The following is an 18633-nucleotide window of genomic DNA, read 5'->3' as shown; positions in this document are numbered from 1 at the left end:
GTAATTTGGGATAATAAGCATCATCCTCATAAAAAACTGTGTCTTTGGAGATTATGAGTTTTCTGGTAGTGGGACAATAACACTTATACCCCTTTTTGGTGGAGGAATATCCGAGGAAAATACATTTTTCTGCTCTAGCATCAAGTTTGCCCCCATCATGTTTATGAACAAAGACGACACACCCAAAGACCTTTTGAGGGATGGTATTGATGATAGGTGAGGTGGGGTAGGTCTCGAGGAGTTTTTGTATGGGGGTAGTGAAATGGAGAATTTTGGAGGTCATTCGATTGATGAGATAAGCAGCGGTTAGCACAGCATCTCCCCAAAACAAACTTGGAACATTTCTTTCCATCATAATAGCTCGGGTTACTTCTAGAAGATGCCTATTTTTCCGCTCAGCAACTCCATTTTGTTGAGGAGTATAGACACATGAGGTTTGGTGATGGATTCCTTCCTGCTCAAGAAATTCCCTAAAGGCTCCACTCACATACTCTTTGGCATTGTCACTTCTCAGAACTTTGATGGGAGTTTGGAATTGGGTTCTCACAAACGAGTGAAAATTTTTGAAGATTTGTAAAGCTTCGGATTTCTCTTTCATAAGGTAAACCCATGTGACCCGGGTGTGATCATCGATGAATGTAATAAACCACTTTGTGCCTGTTCGGGTGTTGATTTTGGCTGGTCCCCAAATGTCAGTATGAATCATTGTAAACGGGGCAGTAGGTTTGTAAGTATGTTTGGGATAAGAGGCGCGAGTTTGTTTGGCAATTTGACACGTTTCACATTGGAAAGGAGAAGAATTTTTATTGAATAAAGTTGGAAACACATGCTTCATATAATCAAAACTGGGGTGGCCTAATCTTTGATGCCACAACATTACATTTTTATTCTGAGAATTAGAGCTAACCATAGCCTTCTTTGCTCCTGCAGTCTTCATATTTTTTCCTTCAAAGTAGTAGAGTCCATCCCATTCTTTAGCAGTCAAAATCTTCCTCCCCGAGGTCGAATCCTGAAAAACACACTTAACATCATCAAAGATTACCCGACATACTTGTCCTTTAGTCAATTTGCTCACAGATATAAGGTTGCAGGTAAGAGCAGGAACAAACAAAACATTATGGATTTCCAGATCATCAGATAGGGCCACAATGCCAACACCCTCAACTTTAGTATATAGTCCAGTTGCTACTTTTACCCTAAGGTTCTCATGGAATATTTGAGGGTTTTGAAGAAGGACTTATTACCAGTCATGTGGTCTGTAGCACCGGAGTCAACAATCCAAGTCTCATCACTAGTTACCATTGCATTAAGGGCTATAATAGAATTACCTGACTGAATCAAGTTCACGTTGGGAACAGATTTTGATTTGTTTTGTTTTTCAAGTATCTTACGAAGCATTTGAAGCTCTTCTCTGGTCAACTGGTCTCCATCATCACCTTTTTCTTCAGAGGAGGTGTGGTGGCTTTTTCTATCTTCCCGTTGTTTCTGCTTCCCTTGGGTTGGTTTCCCATGTAGTTTCCAACATTCGTCTCTGGTGTGGCCTTTCTTGTTACAGTGATTGCACCACTTGGTCCCTTTCTTCTCAGATCCCTCGAATGTTGGGGACCTCCTCGTGACCAATGCTGAGCCATCTACTGGGGTTTGGTTACCCTGAGTGAGGTGTCTCCGGCTTTCTTCAAACTTGACCATACTGAAGACTTCAAATAGGGAGGGAAGCGGTTTTAGACCCATAATTCTACCTCTTACCTCTTCAAAGACATCATTCAAACCCAATAGGAAGTCATAGGTTCGTCCTTTTTCCACCAGTTGTCTGTAGTAATTAGCATCATCCATGTCCTTCCAAGGATGAACTTCAAAGAGATCCAACTGCTGCCATATCTTTGTTAAAGTGCTGTAATATTGTGTTACAGTTAAGTTTCCTTGCTTCAGATCTTTCAGCTGCCTCCTTAGATCCAATAGGGCTGCAGTGTTGTCTAGTGTGGAGTAAGTCCTCTTAGCAGCGTCCCAGATTTCCTTAGCTGTGCTTGCCAAGAGGTATCCTTCACTGATTTCGAGAGTCATTGAGTTGCACAGCCAAGACATCACCTGATTATTTTCAGCAAACCAGGTGTCAAATTTGGGATCATTATGTGAAGGTTGTTTTGCCTCTCCATTGATATATTTCTCCTTACGCTTCCCACGGAGATACATTAACACACTTTGGGACCATTGGAGATAGTTGCTACCATTAAGTTTGTGAGCCACCACCATAGCTTGATGTTCAGAGGTTAAGGATGGTTCTGGATCAGAGGCTTGAGAGGTGACTACAGGTGAAAAAGGAGTGCTTTGAGTATTTGAAGATGTACCGGACATAAGGGCCATTGGAATATTACGAACAGACCCAAAAAGGGGTGGGAACTCTGATGGGTTCATTTTCTGGATCTCTGGGAGGTACTGTTGCTTTTTCCGGCGGCGGCGCGTGCATTCACGCGCAGGGGCAGTGGCGGCGCGTGGGCTTCACGTGCGGAGCTTGTGACGGCGCGTGTGCTTCACGCGCAGCTCCGTTCGATGTCGTGTTCAAGGGTTGCGCCGATCTGAGGACGCCGGTGAGGACTGGAGGGGCGGTGTCGTCCACGGTCTGCTCCTGGCTTCAGATCTGGGACGTCTCACTCTCTCTCTCTCTCTCCTCGCGTTCTCTCTCTCTATCTCACGGCAGCAACGCACGAAATTTTCTGGGTTCAGGTGGAACCCTACGCTCTGATACCATGTTTATTTTGCTGAATATTTCATGCTCATGTATTATTCCATATGATTGGGTTACAATATATAGAGTCCGGATGAGAAAAAATATCCCTTTAGAATCAATCAGTCATAAATTACATATCACACTAAATCAGGAAATATATATTCTAGCTAATATCATGGGCAATTAATAGAGAGAATCAAGGGAGATAATTAGGGGCTTTCTAACATAACCAAAAGCCAATTTTATTGGGAGAATTTTGTTACCTTGATGTCTATAAGTGCTGCAATATATTAAGTCAAACATGCCAACACTAAAATGGAAAAATTTGTTCTCATAAATATTGATCAAGCTATTCACGGAGGCATTAACAAATGACTTTGCTAGATCAATTTGTTAAGCAGGCTTTTCAACATTAAAAGCCTGATATATAAATTCACTAGTATCTTTAATATCAAGTTTTGAGAATTACGTAGTCTGGAAATATTTATCTAAATAATCTTACAAACTTCAGGTTGTAAATTAATATCAATCACACATCTTACCATTTTATATAGATGCATCTATCAAATATTGAATACTTGTATGACTTATGTGCTTCTAAATGGGCTCATATATATTTCCAGAAATGTAGTGATCCATTCGAAAACAAAGCATAACTAGTGATATTTTATAATCAATTTTCTTTGAGAACAAGCAGCACATACGAGTTCTTAAAAATGTTGGCTATTCGGAAGAATCTTCTGGTTCTTTAGTGAATATCAATACATAATCTTCAATAATTTGTTGCATCATATAGTTTAAGATGATCAAACAAGTCACGCCAACAATAAATCCAATTATATCAGTAAACTTCTGGTTTACTGTATCATGTTTCGTTACCAACAATAAATTTTTCAATATAATATATGATTGATGATATCCATTTATAAAAAATATATCCAATATCAACTCATACTTGTATTCCAATAGTCTCCTCTTAAGATTGAGTCATTTAAACATGATTCTTTTATTCATATATTTTATAAACAATTATGAGTATATGATGGGTCAAGGTTAATAACCTATCTTTTGCTTGGAAGCCCGAGTACTTCATAATTTATATATACTTTGTCTACTCATAAAAAAAAACAGCATTAGTTCTTCTATAACTATATTAATACTATTGCATCTAATTCTTCAAGAACTATATAATTTAAGAGGAATATGAAAGATAACTCTATTTCAATATATTATTAACATAATAACAAATAATTATGAATATCACATATTTAACTTGCAAGACACATAGAGAACACACAAAAATGATGAAGAACATTTAAAATGAACTTTTAAAAATAAAGTACAAATAATACTTAACATTCAAAACTTCTCAATATTGATCAAGGTATTATAGATATTTAAAATATTCAAAACTAATATTGAATCAAATCATATAAATAAGATATAAATAAACAAAATATAACTAGTAACTTTTGGGTCTATTTGATCTATTTAGTTTTATATCATACACTTATTAATATCATAATATCAAATTCTTATAACATTTGTTTCTCACAAATCACAATAAATTTAAAGACCGATAAAAATTAAACATTATACACATAGCCTTTTAGGCATATACTTATATGTTTTCTATTTTTATATATACTTTGGGCATCTATCTTTCTTCACAACTTACTGCCTTCAGGCGTTAGAATTACCTTCGATATTTTGATAATATCACATGGTCTTTTTGATTTTACAACCATTTTTTTCTTAACATTTTCTTTTCAATGAATTGATACATATTTGTCTATATGACTTCTGGTCATATTATAATATTTGTTCATAATTTTATCATATTGATCATAGGGCTATTACTAATTTTTCTGTTATGATTTAATAGTCAAGCTCCAAGATTATTGTTCTTTTAGTTATCAATTCCACTGATGCAATATGATCATATTCTTTATCACTCTTATGGATATATTCTTTGCTTTCAATAGCACACCATCAATTTTCTCAAATATTAGTCTTCCAGACTATAATAAAATTTTTAGAACTACGAAATTCTTTTGTATCATTTAATTTTTAAACCATCAATCTTCAGGACTTTGATATAGATTATCAAATTGTCACAATCTTGCCATGCCATCTGTTACTACCATAAGATGGTCTTTTATCAAATAATCATCAAAACGTGATGTGGCTTCTAGCCATCTAATCACAAAATCAAGAGTACAATGGCTATTAGCCATTTATTTATAAGTTTAACATTTTACTTTCTAAGACAACAATTAACCAATATCAGAGATGATAATCATATATAGTAATTTTATAGATAAACATAAACCTCATAACAAATCAAGAAATATAAGGATAGTAGGATCATGAAAATGTAAGAAAAATAAGAAATAAAAATAAAAATTTTCACATCTCAATACGATGAATAAAATATTCGGTTGCCAATGAATCAATATAATTAAGATGCAAAACCATCATTTCCTCTAAATAAATTGGAGAAATCTTACCAAACTATTCGGATCAAACTATCTTCATTCAACGAACAAAACATTCACGTGTATCATCTGGAAGCCATGAACTCAGATAGTAGAGTCTCGTGTTGATAACGTGTTATGAAATTAACCAACAATGAGAGTAAATTGGAGAAGAGAAGTAGACAAGAAAATAGGAGAATGATATTGTATTCCTTCACTTGTTTCACTTACATCACAATACAATAGCATGCCTTATTTATAGGCATAGTCTTACACATAAGTTACATTTGTACTTAAATGATAGATAGTGGACAATAAACCACATGAATATGAGTGGGGGGAGTTACAAGATTAAAGGTATAGTAGAAAGGTAATGGAGTAGTGGAAGATTAATGCCTAGTGAAAATAGTGGGAGCTGATGATAAAGTTGAGAGGAAGAGGAAGAAGAAGAAGAGGAGATGAACATCTATATATTATAACATTCATAACAAGAGTAAAATTATATATTCATGTTAAAAGTCTCTCTCTACTTTATAAATAAAAGTCACGGAACATATTGATTATTAATAGTCTCATGATGATGATGATTGTTAGCTCAGTGACGCGGCAAAGAAATATATATAAATAAAATTTAATCCAAACAGGAAGCCAACCGCGTCTAGTTCAAGCACATTAGCACGGGGCATGATAGGCGGGAAAAGATTTGAACTGTGACCTGGGAGGACCAACGGCTCTCTCTTTCTCGTCCGGCGGCGCATCAACGGCGCAGGTTAGGCGGCGACAGCTCAACGATATCTGACTATTGCGGGTACTGTTCTTTCCAACCCATCTTTTCATGGAGAGAATACACGTCGCCGTCCGGCCAAGGCCCCTATCCTCTGAGGATGCTAAGACCAGCCCTTGGAGAATCTCCGGCAATTCCATCTTCATCCCTAACCACTCCACCAAGTTTGAATTCGGTATACCCTCTTTCTTCCTTCACCACTGAATGTTCACTCTGTTACTTTTATTTGTGTTTTTCTTTTTTCTTTCTAACATATTACGCTTCGCAGATCAAATTTTCCGCGAAGATTGTAACACATTTCAAGTATATCAAGCTTGCACCAAGGACATAGTTGCCGCTGCTGTTCGTGGGTTCAATGGTATTCTTAATTTACACACAAAAAAGTAATTTATATATTACTACTATTATTTATATTTATTGCATACCTCGTTCTTCCGTAAATTTGTTGATTATTGAATTGTAAGATAATCTTTGGTCTCAAGAGAAGAATTCGAGAGGCCAGGACTGTCTTCACACTCACTAGGTTTTGTTGTCCATAGTGGAGTAAAACTTATCACAAGCTAGACTAGCATAGATGCATGTCTTCATGCGTAAACACATAAATTCCTCTATTCTATATATGTGGTGTATTTCAGATCACATGAAGTTTTTCACAGCAGAAGCACAGGTTTGGTGACTTCAATTTGTTGGTGTATCTGGAATTCTGGAAATAAATTCATTCTTGAAGGGAGTGCATTGGATCCTAACCATGTTATTGTTCATGATGCTTTTGCCTTGAAATGGATTATATGAGTGTTAATGGTTGGCCTGTTGATTCTGAAGAACCCACTTTAATTTGCCATTTCATGATTTAAAATTATATCAAGCTCCTCCTACTGGTTTTTCAAAGATTAACGTTGATGATTGTTTTGTTAAAGCGTTTGAAGCTGATATTTTTCCTCTAGACATAAATATTCTCTATAAGCATAATCACAAAATTTGCGGCATCTTCTCTATGTCTTCAAAAGATGAGCTCTTCTGCTTCTGCTTCCAAATGAATTAATCCATCTAGCTTTCACTCACTCAATCTATACGCAGTAATGATCATACTCTAGCAGCCAAGTATGCTTCAAAACTGAACCAGTGTGCATATTTTGAACTTCATCGCTGGTCTAGCAAGTCCCTCGTTGAAAGTGAATTACTTGACTCTATGAATGGGTTGGCTTACTAATCTAATGCTTAAAGTCGTGTAAAAATGTGATGTCAAGCTTATGGGTGTGTTTTATCATCTAGTCCATGAATGCATCTCTCCTATTTTGGTGTTTTCATGATTGCATATATATTCTGCTTACTTGATTTTCTTTTTATTTTTTGTGAATCTAAGGAACGGTTTTTGCTTACGGACAAACTAATAGTGGGAAAACCCATACAATGAGGGGCTCGCGAACAGAACCGGGGGTCATCCCTCTTGCGGTGCATGACTTGTTTGAGATTATTCAACAGGTAATAACCATCAGCATGCTGTTGATTGAGTTGTTTTTGAGTTGGAGATGTTAATCGTGTTTCCTCGGAACTCCAATTTAATTAAGCCTACTTGCACTGTTTTATTTGGGGTATCTTGTATGTTTCGTGATACATTTACCCTTTTTCATTTATTTTAGGATGTTGATCGAGAGTTCCTTCTTCGAATGTCATACATGGAAATCTATAATGAGGAGATAAATGATTTATTGGTTCCTGAACATAGAAAATTGCAGATTCATGAGAATCTAGAGGTTTTCCCCCCTTCTTATGATTATTGATTCTCTTATACATGAATATTAAGTTTGTTGTGATATTTATATCACTGTTTTGGTCTAAACTAACAGCGTGGAATATATGTTGCTGGGTTGCGTGAAGAAATTGTTGCCTCTTCTGAGCAAGTCCTTGACCTCGTGGAGTTTGGAGAATGTAATGCAAATTTTGCAGTTTTCATAAAAACATTCTTTAAAACCCCCTTAATCATTCAATCCTAATGTTCTTTCCTTGGTATTCAGCTCATAGACATATTGGAGAGACAAATATGAATTTATACAGTAGTAGGTCGCATACTATTTTTCGCATGGTGAGCAATATATTCCTTCTGATTTGTCTTTTTTTCTGGACATAAGAGCTTACATTCGTTCTCATGCTTTTATATCTTCGGTTGACCAGATTATTGAGAGTCGTGATAGAAGTGAATGTGAAGAAAATGGCAATTGTTGTGATGCTGTCCGTGTGTCAGTGTTGGTATGTCTCTCTCCTTTTCTCTTTTTATGCATTTTAGTCCGTTTGTCTATCTTCCTTCCCTTTAGAAAATGAATCTTCTTGATGATTATTTTCTTCATTTCTAGAATTTAGTGGATCTTGCTGGTTCAGAACGTGCCGCAAAAACTGGAGCTGAAGGTGTGCGTCTCAAAGAGGGTTCCCACATAAACAAAAGCTTAATGACTTTGGGAACTGTGATTAAAAAATTAAGTGAAGGTGCTGAGAGCCAAGGGTAAGTTTGAATTATAATCAAGCTATTCACATTTCCCGTAGAAAATGAAAAGACGAATCTAATGCGTATTGCAGTGGTCATGTTCCTTATCGAGATAGCAAGCTTACACGAATCCTACAACCTGCACTGGGGGGAAATGCTAATACAGCTATGATATGTAATATAACTCTTGCTCAGGTAAGAAGCCTCTCTGTCGCACAATTTTAACTGAGATCCCCCCCTTTTAAATTGTCCATGTGAATGTGAAATATAACTATTTTTAGAATACTTTGTACTAAATTATGTCTAGATTTTGAAGCTTTCTAAGTCGTCATTGTTCCCATAAGATTGATTTCTTTTCGGATGCATTGTTTGATTCTCTTGCATCTGTTGCCTCAAGTCTGAGCTGAAATTTTGTTTTTTCCTATTTTTTATGTTTTATCTAGTTAAGAATACTTTATTTTGTGGCAGATACATTCAGATGAGACTAAAAGCAGTCTCCAATTTGCTAGCAGGGCATTACGTGTCACAAACTGTGCCCAAGTCAATGAGGTTTCTTCTGATACATTTTTCATGTTTCTTTTTCAATTCGCATTTTCACTTTCAAGTGGTGGTTTCAATTATTGATGCAAAGGTGTCCTAAATATCTAATGTTGTTCAGTTCTGCTTTTTGTCTTTTGTGTGATTTACAACTACTTCACATTTACATTGAGGTGCATTTTCTTTTAGTGAAGCTTATTCCTCCCCTTTCCCATCAGATTTTGACAGATGCGGCACTGTTGAAACGTCAAAAGAAAGAGATTGAAGAGCTGCGAGCAAAATTGCAGGTTGACATAATTTTCTGCGGACTTTGCCGTCTTGCTTATATGGATGAATGGAAAAGTTTGCTTTAAGAAGTGTTAACTATTAAATAATATTTTTGGTCTTCATCAGGGTTCTCATTCTGAGCATTTGGAAGCTGAGGTTCTGAGCCTTCGAAATACATTATTACAGGTATGAAAATTTCTTTGATTAATCTTTCCAAAGGGCTTTTGTTTGTTCTGTAAGGTAAAATTCCTTTTTGGATAGACTGAACTGGAGAGGGAAAGAATAGCTTTGGAGTTGGAAGAGGAGAAGAAAGCTCAAGCTGAATGGGAAAAGAGAGTAAAAGAGCAGGCCAGGAAAATTGAAAATTTGAGTTCAATGGTTCTGTTTTCAAACAGGGATGAGACTCGTGACCACACCAAAAAGGTATCCTTGATCAATGAATGTGTCAGCATATTTCTTCTATGGCATAAAAGGTTTTGTCTCATCCTTCGAACAAAACATGCAAATTTTGCTTTTCTCATAAAAATATTTATTTTTTGTAATCCAAAAGGGAAAAAGAAAAATATTTATTTTTAGTGACTTTGCTTGGAAAAGCATTTCGTTGTCACCAAATTTTGAACTGATGTTATGGTTTTGGGAAATATATATATTTGTGTTCATTTGACAAACCTGGAATCATTTTTCCAGCATATTTTATGCATAATGACGTTCTTGTTTATCAATTTCCTTAAACTTTGTGCTGTCCTCAGTAATTCTCATCCACTTTGCATGTATAAAGATGTTATCCGTGTGTGTCGAATTTTTGCGTTTGACTGGAACAAAGTCATGCAAATCTCTGCAAAATGTCTGCTTTTTGCCATTTCTATAGAAAATTTTGAAAGTAATCAACTGTCTATGACTTGGGATGGCAAAAGAAAAGTAATCAACTGTCATTTATTGCTGCTTGCATTGTCCCCCCCCCCCCCCCAAGCATTAGTTCCTCCTTCTTTTCCCTTTCCATCGTGATTATGTTTTCTCAAATGCTTTGCAGGAGAAGAGGCGGGATACATGGTGTCCTGGCAAACTTTCAAGGGAAAATCTAAATGATGTAACATTTTCTTCTCGCTAATATTATGTCCGATCAATTTCTCTGGTCTACTTATGTTGAATTGTGAATCGATGCTTGTGTTTGTTTTCGTTTGAATGGTTTAATATTGTTGCAATGTCCATAATTCTTCCTGTATTCAAATGCAAAAACGAGCTCTTACATAGTTTAGAATGAATTATTTGAGTATATACGAGTCTTATCCTTTAGCTTCAATATTTGCACATAACTCGTCTCTTTTCTGCATTTTAGGCATACCCTAGTATCCCGTCAAAGGCCTCTGCTAGAAAATCCGTTAAACCCGTAAGAGACATAGGACCTCTCATTCCGTTCGAGGAACTAGTAAACGAAAGCATTCCTGTGGTGCAATCCGATAAGCAAGGAGATGATTTTAGTGCTGCTGCTGGCAATAGCTGTAATCTACCTCATGCTTGTGCTTTATTGCATGTAACCAACAGAAAAAAGGTTCCAGCAAGGAAAAAAAGCTTATCCATGGTTTGTCATATGCCCTGATTTAATTTCCTCTGCAAAACTCTCCCTAGTTTGTGCACTAATTGCTTGTATATATGGCAGGATGACAATGAGTTATTTAACATGAGCGCAGAATATGAGGACTTGTTTCTAGAATTTGTAGCTCAGGTTACCGTTCTCATTCACAATTCTCTTCCGGGAAATCTGAAGCTAGTGGAAAATAAGCGTGATTACGTTTTTCTTAATGCAGATAATAATGAGTGAGATACAAATTCAATGCTTGGGAGAACAGTTAGCAAAAACAAATTCTCTTCAATCTGCTGAGTCTATTGACTGTTCAAATTATGTCGATAGGATTTGTTTTAATGGGGATAAAAATTCGAGCCTCAGAGAATCAGAGGCTATTATGATTATCAAGAGACTTCAAGATCAGGTTTAGTCTGTTCTCATTTTTGCGGTTTGAATTTTTTTCAGTAATATCTTCTATTGAAATTTGATTAAGTTTTTGGTAGTTTGATAAGCATTCCTACCTTGTGCTAAATTAGGATTCACACATATTTATAGGCGCGGATTAAGCTTCTTTTCACTCACATTTCTTCTGTGCTTCATATCTTTAAGATCGAGGTTTTGAAAATGGAGAAGTCCTCTAGCCAACATGACCTGGATAATGTTGTTGATCTGGCTACCAAGCAGAACATACATGCCCAAGAAAAAATTGAAGAGGTGATGATGGTTTGAATTGATATATTGTATTATTTGTTAATCACTAAGTATCTTATTGCATAGTTTGGTTGAGTTGTTTGAACGTCAAGTTAAATTTTGTAGTTTGTATACTAATCCATTTCTTTTTTCTTTTGTCATTTTAAAATTTGCTTAGCTCTACGAAGAGCTTCTTGATGCGCGGGAAACAGCACGGGTGGCTAATGAAAAGCATACTTCTTGTGAAAGTGTGAACAAAGTTGATGTATGCTTTTGGAGCTTTTTCTTGAACGTCTGGATTCTTTCTTGCTTACAATTCATTATGTCAACATGACTTCATATTAGTTTACTTTTATATGACCATCTTATATGTTTTATTGAACTCCATTTGACTGATTCTTTATGGTATACTTAGGATGGGGATTTGGATTTCATGATCAATATTTCAATGGAAGTTCAAGAAATAACATCGGAAGTACAAAACTCAAAAGAAACAGTTCATACTGTTGTTTTGCTTATGGATGAGGTTGCTAAAAGTTTCTCTGCTCTCTGTGATGTGTTCCTGGTGAGTGCTATTGTGATACAGCAGAATAAATATCTGTAATATAAGTAAAGCTGCAGAGGAATGTTCAACATGCTGACGGGACCCTGAAAATATTCAAGTTGCTGAGCAAATAATATGCAATCTTTTCTTTCCCAACAACTTATCAATTATTTCATCTACATGTTAAAGTTTTCTTAGAAATTTAGTATAATCTTTAATGTTTGATGCAGGATTTAAAAACTTCACTATCCCAGTGTTCAGCAGAACAAAAGTTAATTTTGAGTAGCTATCAGAAGTTGAATTCTTGCTTGAGACAAAAAGTATCTGAACTTGAGAACGAAAAGGTTAAGTATTTTAACTATATTTAATTTTGGTTCTGGCTGAAAAGTCTAAGACTCAGTTTGAACAATTGGTGCTGCAGATTCTTCTAGTCAATGAATCAGCTGATCTTCAAAAGCAGCTTCAGGAATCAAAGCTTCATGTGCTAAATTCCCAAAATTCTATGGCGGTGGGGCCTTCATAATAAATTTTTTGCGCTATCTTATGTCTGCGCATCATAACAATGAGGATTTAGGAACATCTTGACTCTATTCTACAGGAACTTTCAGAACAGCACCAATTGGAAAATGCGGAATTGCTTTCTTATATTCAAACTCTTGAAAAAGATGTATCGTGCTTAGCATCATCTACGTTGGTTAAGGAAAAGGAAGCCTTAAGAAAAGATCTTGAGAAGACAAGAACCAAATTGAAAGAAACCGAGTGTAAGCTCAAGATTGCCATACAAGAGAGAACAAAACTTGAGGTTGTATATAATATTCCATGCTTTCATCCTTACATGGAAGTGATCAATTTTCAAAGCACATGCCTAACATGTTATGTACACCGGCAGGGTGAGAAAGCATATGCTGAACGGGAGATAAAAAGACTGCACAGTCAGAATTCTCTTCTTGAACGTGATATTAATAAACGCGATTCACTTGCTGGTAGAAGGCGTGATTCAGTTATTGAAAGGAGTTCGAAGCTGTTTGATTCGAAAAGACCAAAGGGTCTCGCTATTCCCCTTGAACAGACATTTCAGGTTTTGAAATTTTACTTGTTATATGCTTATGTAAAATTCCTTGAGTTCTTTAAGCTGCTGGAATCTTGTCATAGTAACAAATAAGTGTGCTTGATAGTTGCTTCTTTTTGTGATGAGAGTTGATTGAGCTTTAATGTAATTTATCCAGCATTATTATTGCTTTTATTCGTTCAAAAGCAACCTTTATTGGTCTTTGCTTGGGCTTAAAAATAGGTCATTTTCAATACTCTTTACCAACGGAAATAGTCTGTTCTGTTGCTTTTGATATGCATCGTAAAGTACTGTTAGAAATACGCCCGTCAATTTGTGGCGAACATATAAAGACTTATTTTAAAAATATGCCGTGTTTTATGTTGTGGTGCTGCGCAGGCAATTGGAGCTGTGCGAGTGCCACAACGTGCTCATATAGGGGGTGTTTACTTATGGCCCGCATATATTGTAGAGTAGATTTTTTTCCCAAAAAATATTGTGTATTAAAACATACAATCGCATCACCCTGATAGGTACTTTCTTCCTACGCCGCTGCCTGTATTTGGTGATGATGTCATTATAAACTTCAAGACAGCTGCTGCACATGTTTGATCATGATGTTATATATGGATATGCTTTCCATTTGTTTTCATTTGATAAAGTTTCCTCATGAATGGAATTAATTTGATGCATAATGTATTATTCTTTGTTAATTTAATATTGCCATGGTTTAGGAAGATTACAAAAGGCTGGAAGTTCTTGCATTTGAATCAGAAACAAGAATCACTTCTTTGGAAGAACAACTGTCAGCTGCGTTGAAGGAGAAAGAAGATCTAATATCTTTCAATGAAAGTTTGGCTTCAGAACTGGAAAACTTGACTGATAGGCTGAACACGTCAAACTCTGAACTATGTAATTTGAACGAAGAGATTTCTGCTCTTGTAAGTTTTCTGCATATTTCTGCTCAGGTTTCACCTTCAGCTCTTTGATCTAAAGATGACACGTAAAATTGCTAACATCTGTTAATATTTAAAACGTGGAATCTGGCATCTTATTCTTGTCCATTCAGAGACAACTGCTCGAAGAATCTAATTCTCACCACGAAAAATTGGAAAAATCTATCAAGATGTTGGTTGAAGAAAAAGAAGAGTTGGCAATGGTATTCAATGTTATTTTCTCTCTTTGTTGTGATGTATCTGTTTTCCTTGGCAGCCTTCTTTATATCAAGGTAAAGTTGCTTTATTTTATCTCCTTGATCTTGCAGCAACTTACAGATGCCCTTTTGCAAATGGAGGAGGAAAAGGCAATATGGTCTGCAAAGGAGAAAGCTGCAGCTCAGGCTATAGAAGAAAAGGCAAGGTTAAACAATGTGCAGACTATGTCATTATCAAAAGAATTATTAGACGTGAGATTCATTTCCTTTTCCATTTAAAAAGCATTGGTTTGTTCATTTTTATTTTTTTAAATACTTCATCCGTGCTTGTTGTCATTGAAGTCCTTGAAGCCTGTGTATGTTTTTTAGATATTGCATGTCTTGTGTTTCCACGGCTCTTAATCTGGTTATATAATACGGTTTAGAAATTGTTCTTGGTATTTTTTTTTCCCTGTTAAAACTCGAATGCATAGTTGCCATCAAAGTTCAAGTTTTGGCAATGATATTTCTGAAGTTATCTATTTGCTTTTGATGCAAGACTATAATCTCCGATAATGTTCAAGTGAAAAATCAGGCTAATTTTTCATGGGTTTTCTTTTCGGCTTTTATGGATAAACTGCTTTTGTAATTCACATACTATTGTCTGCCTGAATTGATTTTGTTTATAAATTTCAGGTAAAGAATGAACTGGAATCTTATAGAGAACAATGCAAGGTCCTCAGGGAAAGATTGACTTGTTCGAAAGAGGATTCACATTTCAAGGACAAATCTAGGTTTGTTTGTCTTATCGTCTTAGTTTATTTCCCTCTTTTTCTATCTTTTGATTTTTTTTCCCACTATCTCTTTATTTATTATCTCGTGAATTAATATATTCAAATGGTACGTTTACGTATAAAGGTTTGTGGAGTTTGGTTTTAGTACTTCAACTTTATTTTTCTGTCAACTGCTTGTCCTGTGCTAAATTCTGCTTGAGTATAGTTCTGTTAGGGCCTCTAGTTGGCCCATTTGATTACTTTATCGGATGGTGGCATGAGTTGCATTTACTGTAATCGAGGGAAGCAACATGAGTGTTTCCTAATTAACGACATTAAAAGCGATATCAAGATTTGACTGCTCCCTTGTTGATGCATGCACGCAGTTTCACACACACAGACATGTAGAAATAATATGTTTTGGTTTTTGTTACCAGATGCTTGCTGGAGGCTGGGTTAGTACCCAGATGGGTTTGATGCTGAGAAAGTTGCTTTACACCCCATTGATTCCGTGCTAATTAGCTAAATTTGCTGTATTCATATTTTAAACTTAGTTGGGTTCTAGTGCGGTTGGATTCCCTTGCTTTTGGCATTTTTCTTCTCATTTAATTTCACTAATGCGGCCTTAGGTTGTTTTTTTCGTCGCCTCCAAAACGAAGATGCTCCCTACTCCTTATTCTTTAACCTTTTTAATGATGCCCTGCCTATTATAATTGTCTTAAGTGGATTGACTTCTATCTTATTTGTTATTAGATACAGGGAGAATTCTTTGGAGATTGATCAGCCAACGAACCATGAGGACACAACGGATAATGCCAAGAACAACGAACTCCAAGAAGTAAAGAATTTCAGCTGTCAATTTCTAGCGTTGACATTTTAACAACATACCCCACATTTATTACGATCTTGTAATCCATTTCAGGTGTCAAAATCGTCTATTGGGAATCTGTCCTTGGGGCATGACTATACTGACAACGAGAGGGTAAATATGCTTCAGGAGACAAACGTACTTGAGGGCAGTAATCTATCAACAGAACACACGAACGAGTTTCAGGTTTCTTCTTCGTTGCCTATATACGTAGAAATTATCATATTGAAATCGGAAATAAGGTTGCTCATACCATGATGCCTCCTTGACAGAATCTCACAGAACAACTCAGCGTCGTTACAAAAGAAAGGGACAATATATTGATCGAATTGGAAGAGCGCCGAAATAATGTAATGGGAGCGGAACATCAACGAAAACATTGCTATGATGAGGTACGGTAAAAGGCGTACCTTTGGTCGGTATTTAGTCTTTTAAATCTCTTTACTGACCTCGAAGAGTGTTTGGTTTTCAGCTGTCGAAGGCACAAGTCCAAGTAGAGGAACTAAGTACGAAAATTTGCAGGATGGAAGCCAAAATGCATGGGGTGGGTATTATGTCCGTTCAAAGTTGATATGAGTTAGTCTCGGGAGACCATTAACCTGTTATTGGCATTATGATGAAAACAGGATGGCGTGAGAAATAACAAGGAGATGACAAAGCTTAGAATGAGGCTTCGGGGAACACAAGCGAAGCTAGAGGCCTTCCGTGGAAGATACAAGGAAGCCATCGATGAATCTGATTTAATGAATAGAAAGTATGAGGAGGGTGCTGTAAAGCTGAAGAATCAGTTGGCTTCCAAAGCCATGGAAGTTCTTGCACTAAAGAAAGAATTGTCTGCCGCCAGAGCGCATCATCAAGTATGTTCATAATTGTTGATTTTGTACAGTCTTGTTGTACATCATTGCTGTAACAGTATTAGGAACTCTTGGTTCCTGACGAGGTCACTCCATTTTTTGGGCTGGATGCGTTGCTTGTCAGATTGCTATGGTCTCTTTATCGGCAGTCTCGTGCCGCAAATCTAGTTTCAGGAAATCTGTAAATAAATTATTCTGGCATTGGGTTAATTAAGCCTTTGTAAAAATGGATTCCATGCAGGCCGTACTCATTACTTCCTTGGACTGTCCAGATTAAGTTGGAGGGTCCATATTTCATTGCTTTTTTTTAAAAAAAAAATAAGCCTGTGCAATACAAGCTTTCTCTTGCATGAATGGTTACGTTCCCATGACCCCGCTCGTGCTTCTAGCGGTGTGTTAGCTGTCTTGAGACCTAGTCTCTCCCAGTTGTTATCAAGGGAAAAAAAAACTCATACTTTAGGTGTTCATTTTTATATTTTAACTATTTATTTTTTTATATGTGGAATCTAAAATATAATAGAGATAATTTAACCATCATTTTTAAACAAAAATTAATTTTAATTTTGTATAATCTAAGTTATATTTGAAGTTTTCAAATTTCATCTCTGGTTAGTATTGATGCGATGAACTTTGAACCCGTGATCTTTCCAAATTTGTATAATTAACTTTTGGGCATAAAAGCTCAATGAAATATTTAAAAAATTTTAAAAAGGATTATAGTTCTTGGCTAACATTAAATTTTTCTAAGCAAATATTTCAGCACTCCTTTTTATATTTACTGTACTCGTTTTCCACATTTTTAATGCTTAAATTTTTCAAATTTTTTGAGGACAATTTCTCTGCCCATTAATTTAATTTCAGTTATTCAAGTTTTAATTTGTTTTTATTTTATTAAATTTAAACACATATGCATACAAATATGTCAATACCAAATTCAAGCTTAAAACTTCATTTACGAGTGACGGGTAGTGATGTCATTCAAACTTGTCAATGAAGTCTTCAATTCAATTACTCAACATTAAAATAATTTTAAAAAAAACATGATGAATGTGCACAATGAACCTGCTGGGACCAAACTTTAAAAAACAAAATAGGAAAAGCGTAAAAATTAGAAGTCAAATCTGCGGGATAAATTGAGGAAAATTATATGATCTTTGAGTAATTGGATACAAATTAAGGATGGTAATAAACGGATTAAAAACGAAAAGTTAAGATTAAGTAAATAATTAGGAAGAACCAATATGACGACCAAAACATGGGTAAACGGTCTCTTTTTATCTTCTTTTCAAGCATGCATTCTTTTGGACAATGAAGAAAAGTTTAATTAAATTCTGTGGTCTCTAAATGAGATTATAAAGAGAAGCTTCTCCATTTGCAATGATTGCGTTTTTGAAATTGCGCGCTTTTCTCTTTATTTGTTTAATTTTAGTTCTAGAGTATTTCTTTTTTCTCTTGCAAGGGTGGAAAAACGCATATTCTTCAACGGTCAGACAACTTTAAGGATTCGGTGAGAATAATAATATTACAGAACAGAATTCTCACAACCACCACGTCAAGTGTGTGAGACATTACCAAACCACAGAAATTAAGGCCTCCTGTTAGTTAAGTAGGTTTTACTTAGTTTCTAATATAAGCCACTTCACCGAATGTTTGAAGCATTTATAAATTTTTTTTCCAGATAAGTAGAATATTTCACTTCGTTTGAAGAGAAAAAAAGAGCTCTCCATTGTCTTTGATTATTTTACGTCTCACACAATCTTTCTTTCTCTTTCTCTATCAATTGAAGGATGTTTTTAAAAGCTTATATGTATTTTTGGAAATTATGAGATTTTAAAGGCTATTTAATGGATTTCATTAGTATGCACAATTATACCAAAGAAGTGTTTTGATT

At 35.6% G+C, this 18633-nt stretch overlaps 1 protein-coding gene and 1 long non-coding RNA gene across 5 annotated transcripts; one reads left to right on the top strand and one right to left on the bottom strand.

The window, feature by feature from the left end:
* Positions 1-920: 920 nt before the first annotated feature.
* On the bottom strand, positions 921-14968 carry LOC114724606 (uncharacterized). Its single transcript, XR_003738331.1, has 3 exons — positions 14957-14968; positions 2643-2650; positions 921-1070 (listed from the first exon to the last, which is right to left on the bottom strand). It is a non-coding gene; the product is annotated as an uncharacterized LOC114724606 (long non-coding RNA).
* Positions 5923-17000, top strand: LOC114724605 (kinesin-like protein KIN-7O). Of its 4 annotated transcripts, none has more exons than XM_028910982.1 (33): positions 5923-6161; positions 6255-6344; positions 7350-7468; positions 7627-7740; positions 7834-7915; positions 8002-8069; positions 8159-8233; positions 8338-8483; positions 8558-8660; positions 8934-9014; positions 9221-9289; positions 9396-9455; positions 9531-9692; positions 10300-10356; positions 10606-10848; positions 10927-10992; positions 11075-11257; positions 11443-11547; positions 11702-11788; positions 11939-12088; positions 12298-12411; positions 12489-12575; positions 12666-12869; positions 12957-13145; positions 13850-14056; positions 14185-14274; positions 14380-14520; positions 14944-15041; positions 15774-15858; positions 15943-16074; positions 16161-16280; positions 16361-16432; positions 16515-17000. In XM_028910982.1, the coding sequence occupies exons 1-33, from the start codon at positions 6038-6040 to the stop codon at positions 16755-16757; spliced, it is 3966 nt and encodes a 1321-aa protein (XP_028766815.1). In that variant the 5' UTR covers positions 5923-6037; the 3' UTR covers positions 16758-17000. The 4 variants fall into 4 exon arrangements, with proteins under 4 accessions (XP_028766815.1, XP_028766814.1, XP_028766813.1 ...); XM_028910981.1 differs by having other exon boundaries at positions 11702-11815; positions 12298-12387; XM_028910980.1 differs by having other exon boundaries at positions 11702-11815; positions 15780-15858.
* The last annotated feature ends 1633 nt before the right edge of the window (positions 17001-18633 follow it).

The sequence above is a fragment of the Neltuma alba genome, unplaced genomic scaffold, assembly GCF_004799145.2.
Source record: "Neltuma alba isolate B1F8T4 unplaced genomic scaffold, ASM479914v2 tig00012192_pilon, whole genome shotgun sequence".
In the NCBI taxonomy this organism is placed as follows: Eukaryota; Viridiplantae; Streptophyta; class Magnoliopsida; order Fabales; family Fabaceae; genus Neltuma; species Neltuma alba.
Note: the sequence above shows the minus strand (reverse complement) of the source record. Positions and strands in the feature narration are given on the sequence as shown.

Excerpts from the sequence above, each read along its gene's own strand:
- LOC114724605 (XM_028910979.1), top strand. The coding sequence starts at position 6,038 with ATGGAGAGAATACACGTCGCCGTCCGGCCAAGGCCCCTATCCTCTGAG. Across the intron at positions 10,849-10,926 it reads GGAAAAAAAGCTTATCCATG|GATGACAATGAGTTATTTAA; the intron begins GTTTGTCATATG and ends TATATATGGCAG. Across the intron at positions 14,275-14,379 it reads AAAAAGAAGAGTTGGCAATG|CAACTTACAGATGCCCTTTT; the intron begins GTATTCAATGTT and ends TTGATCTTGCAG.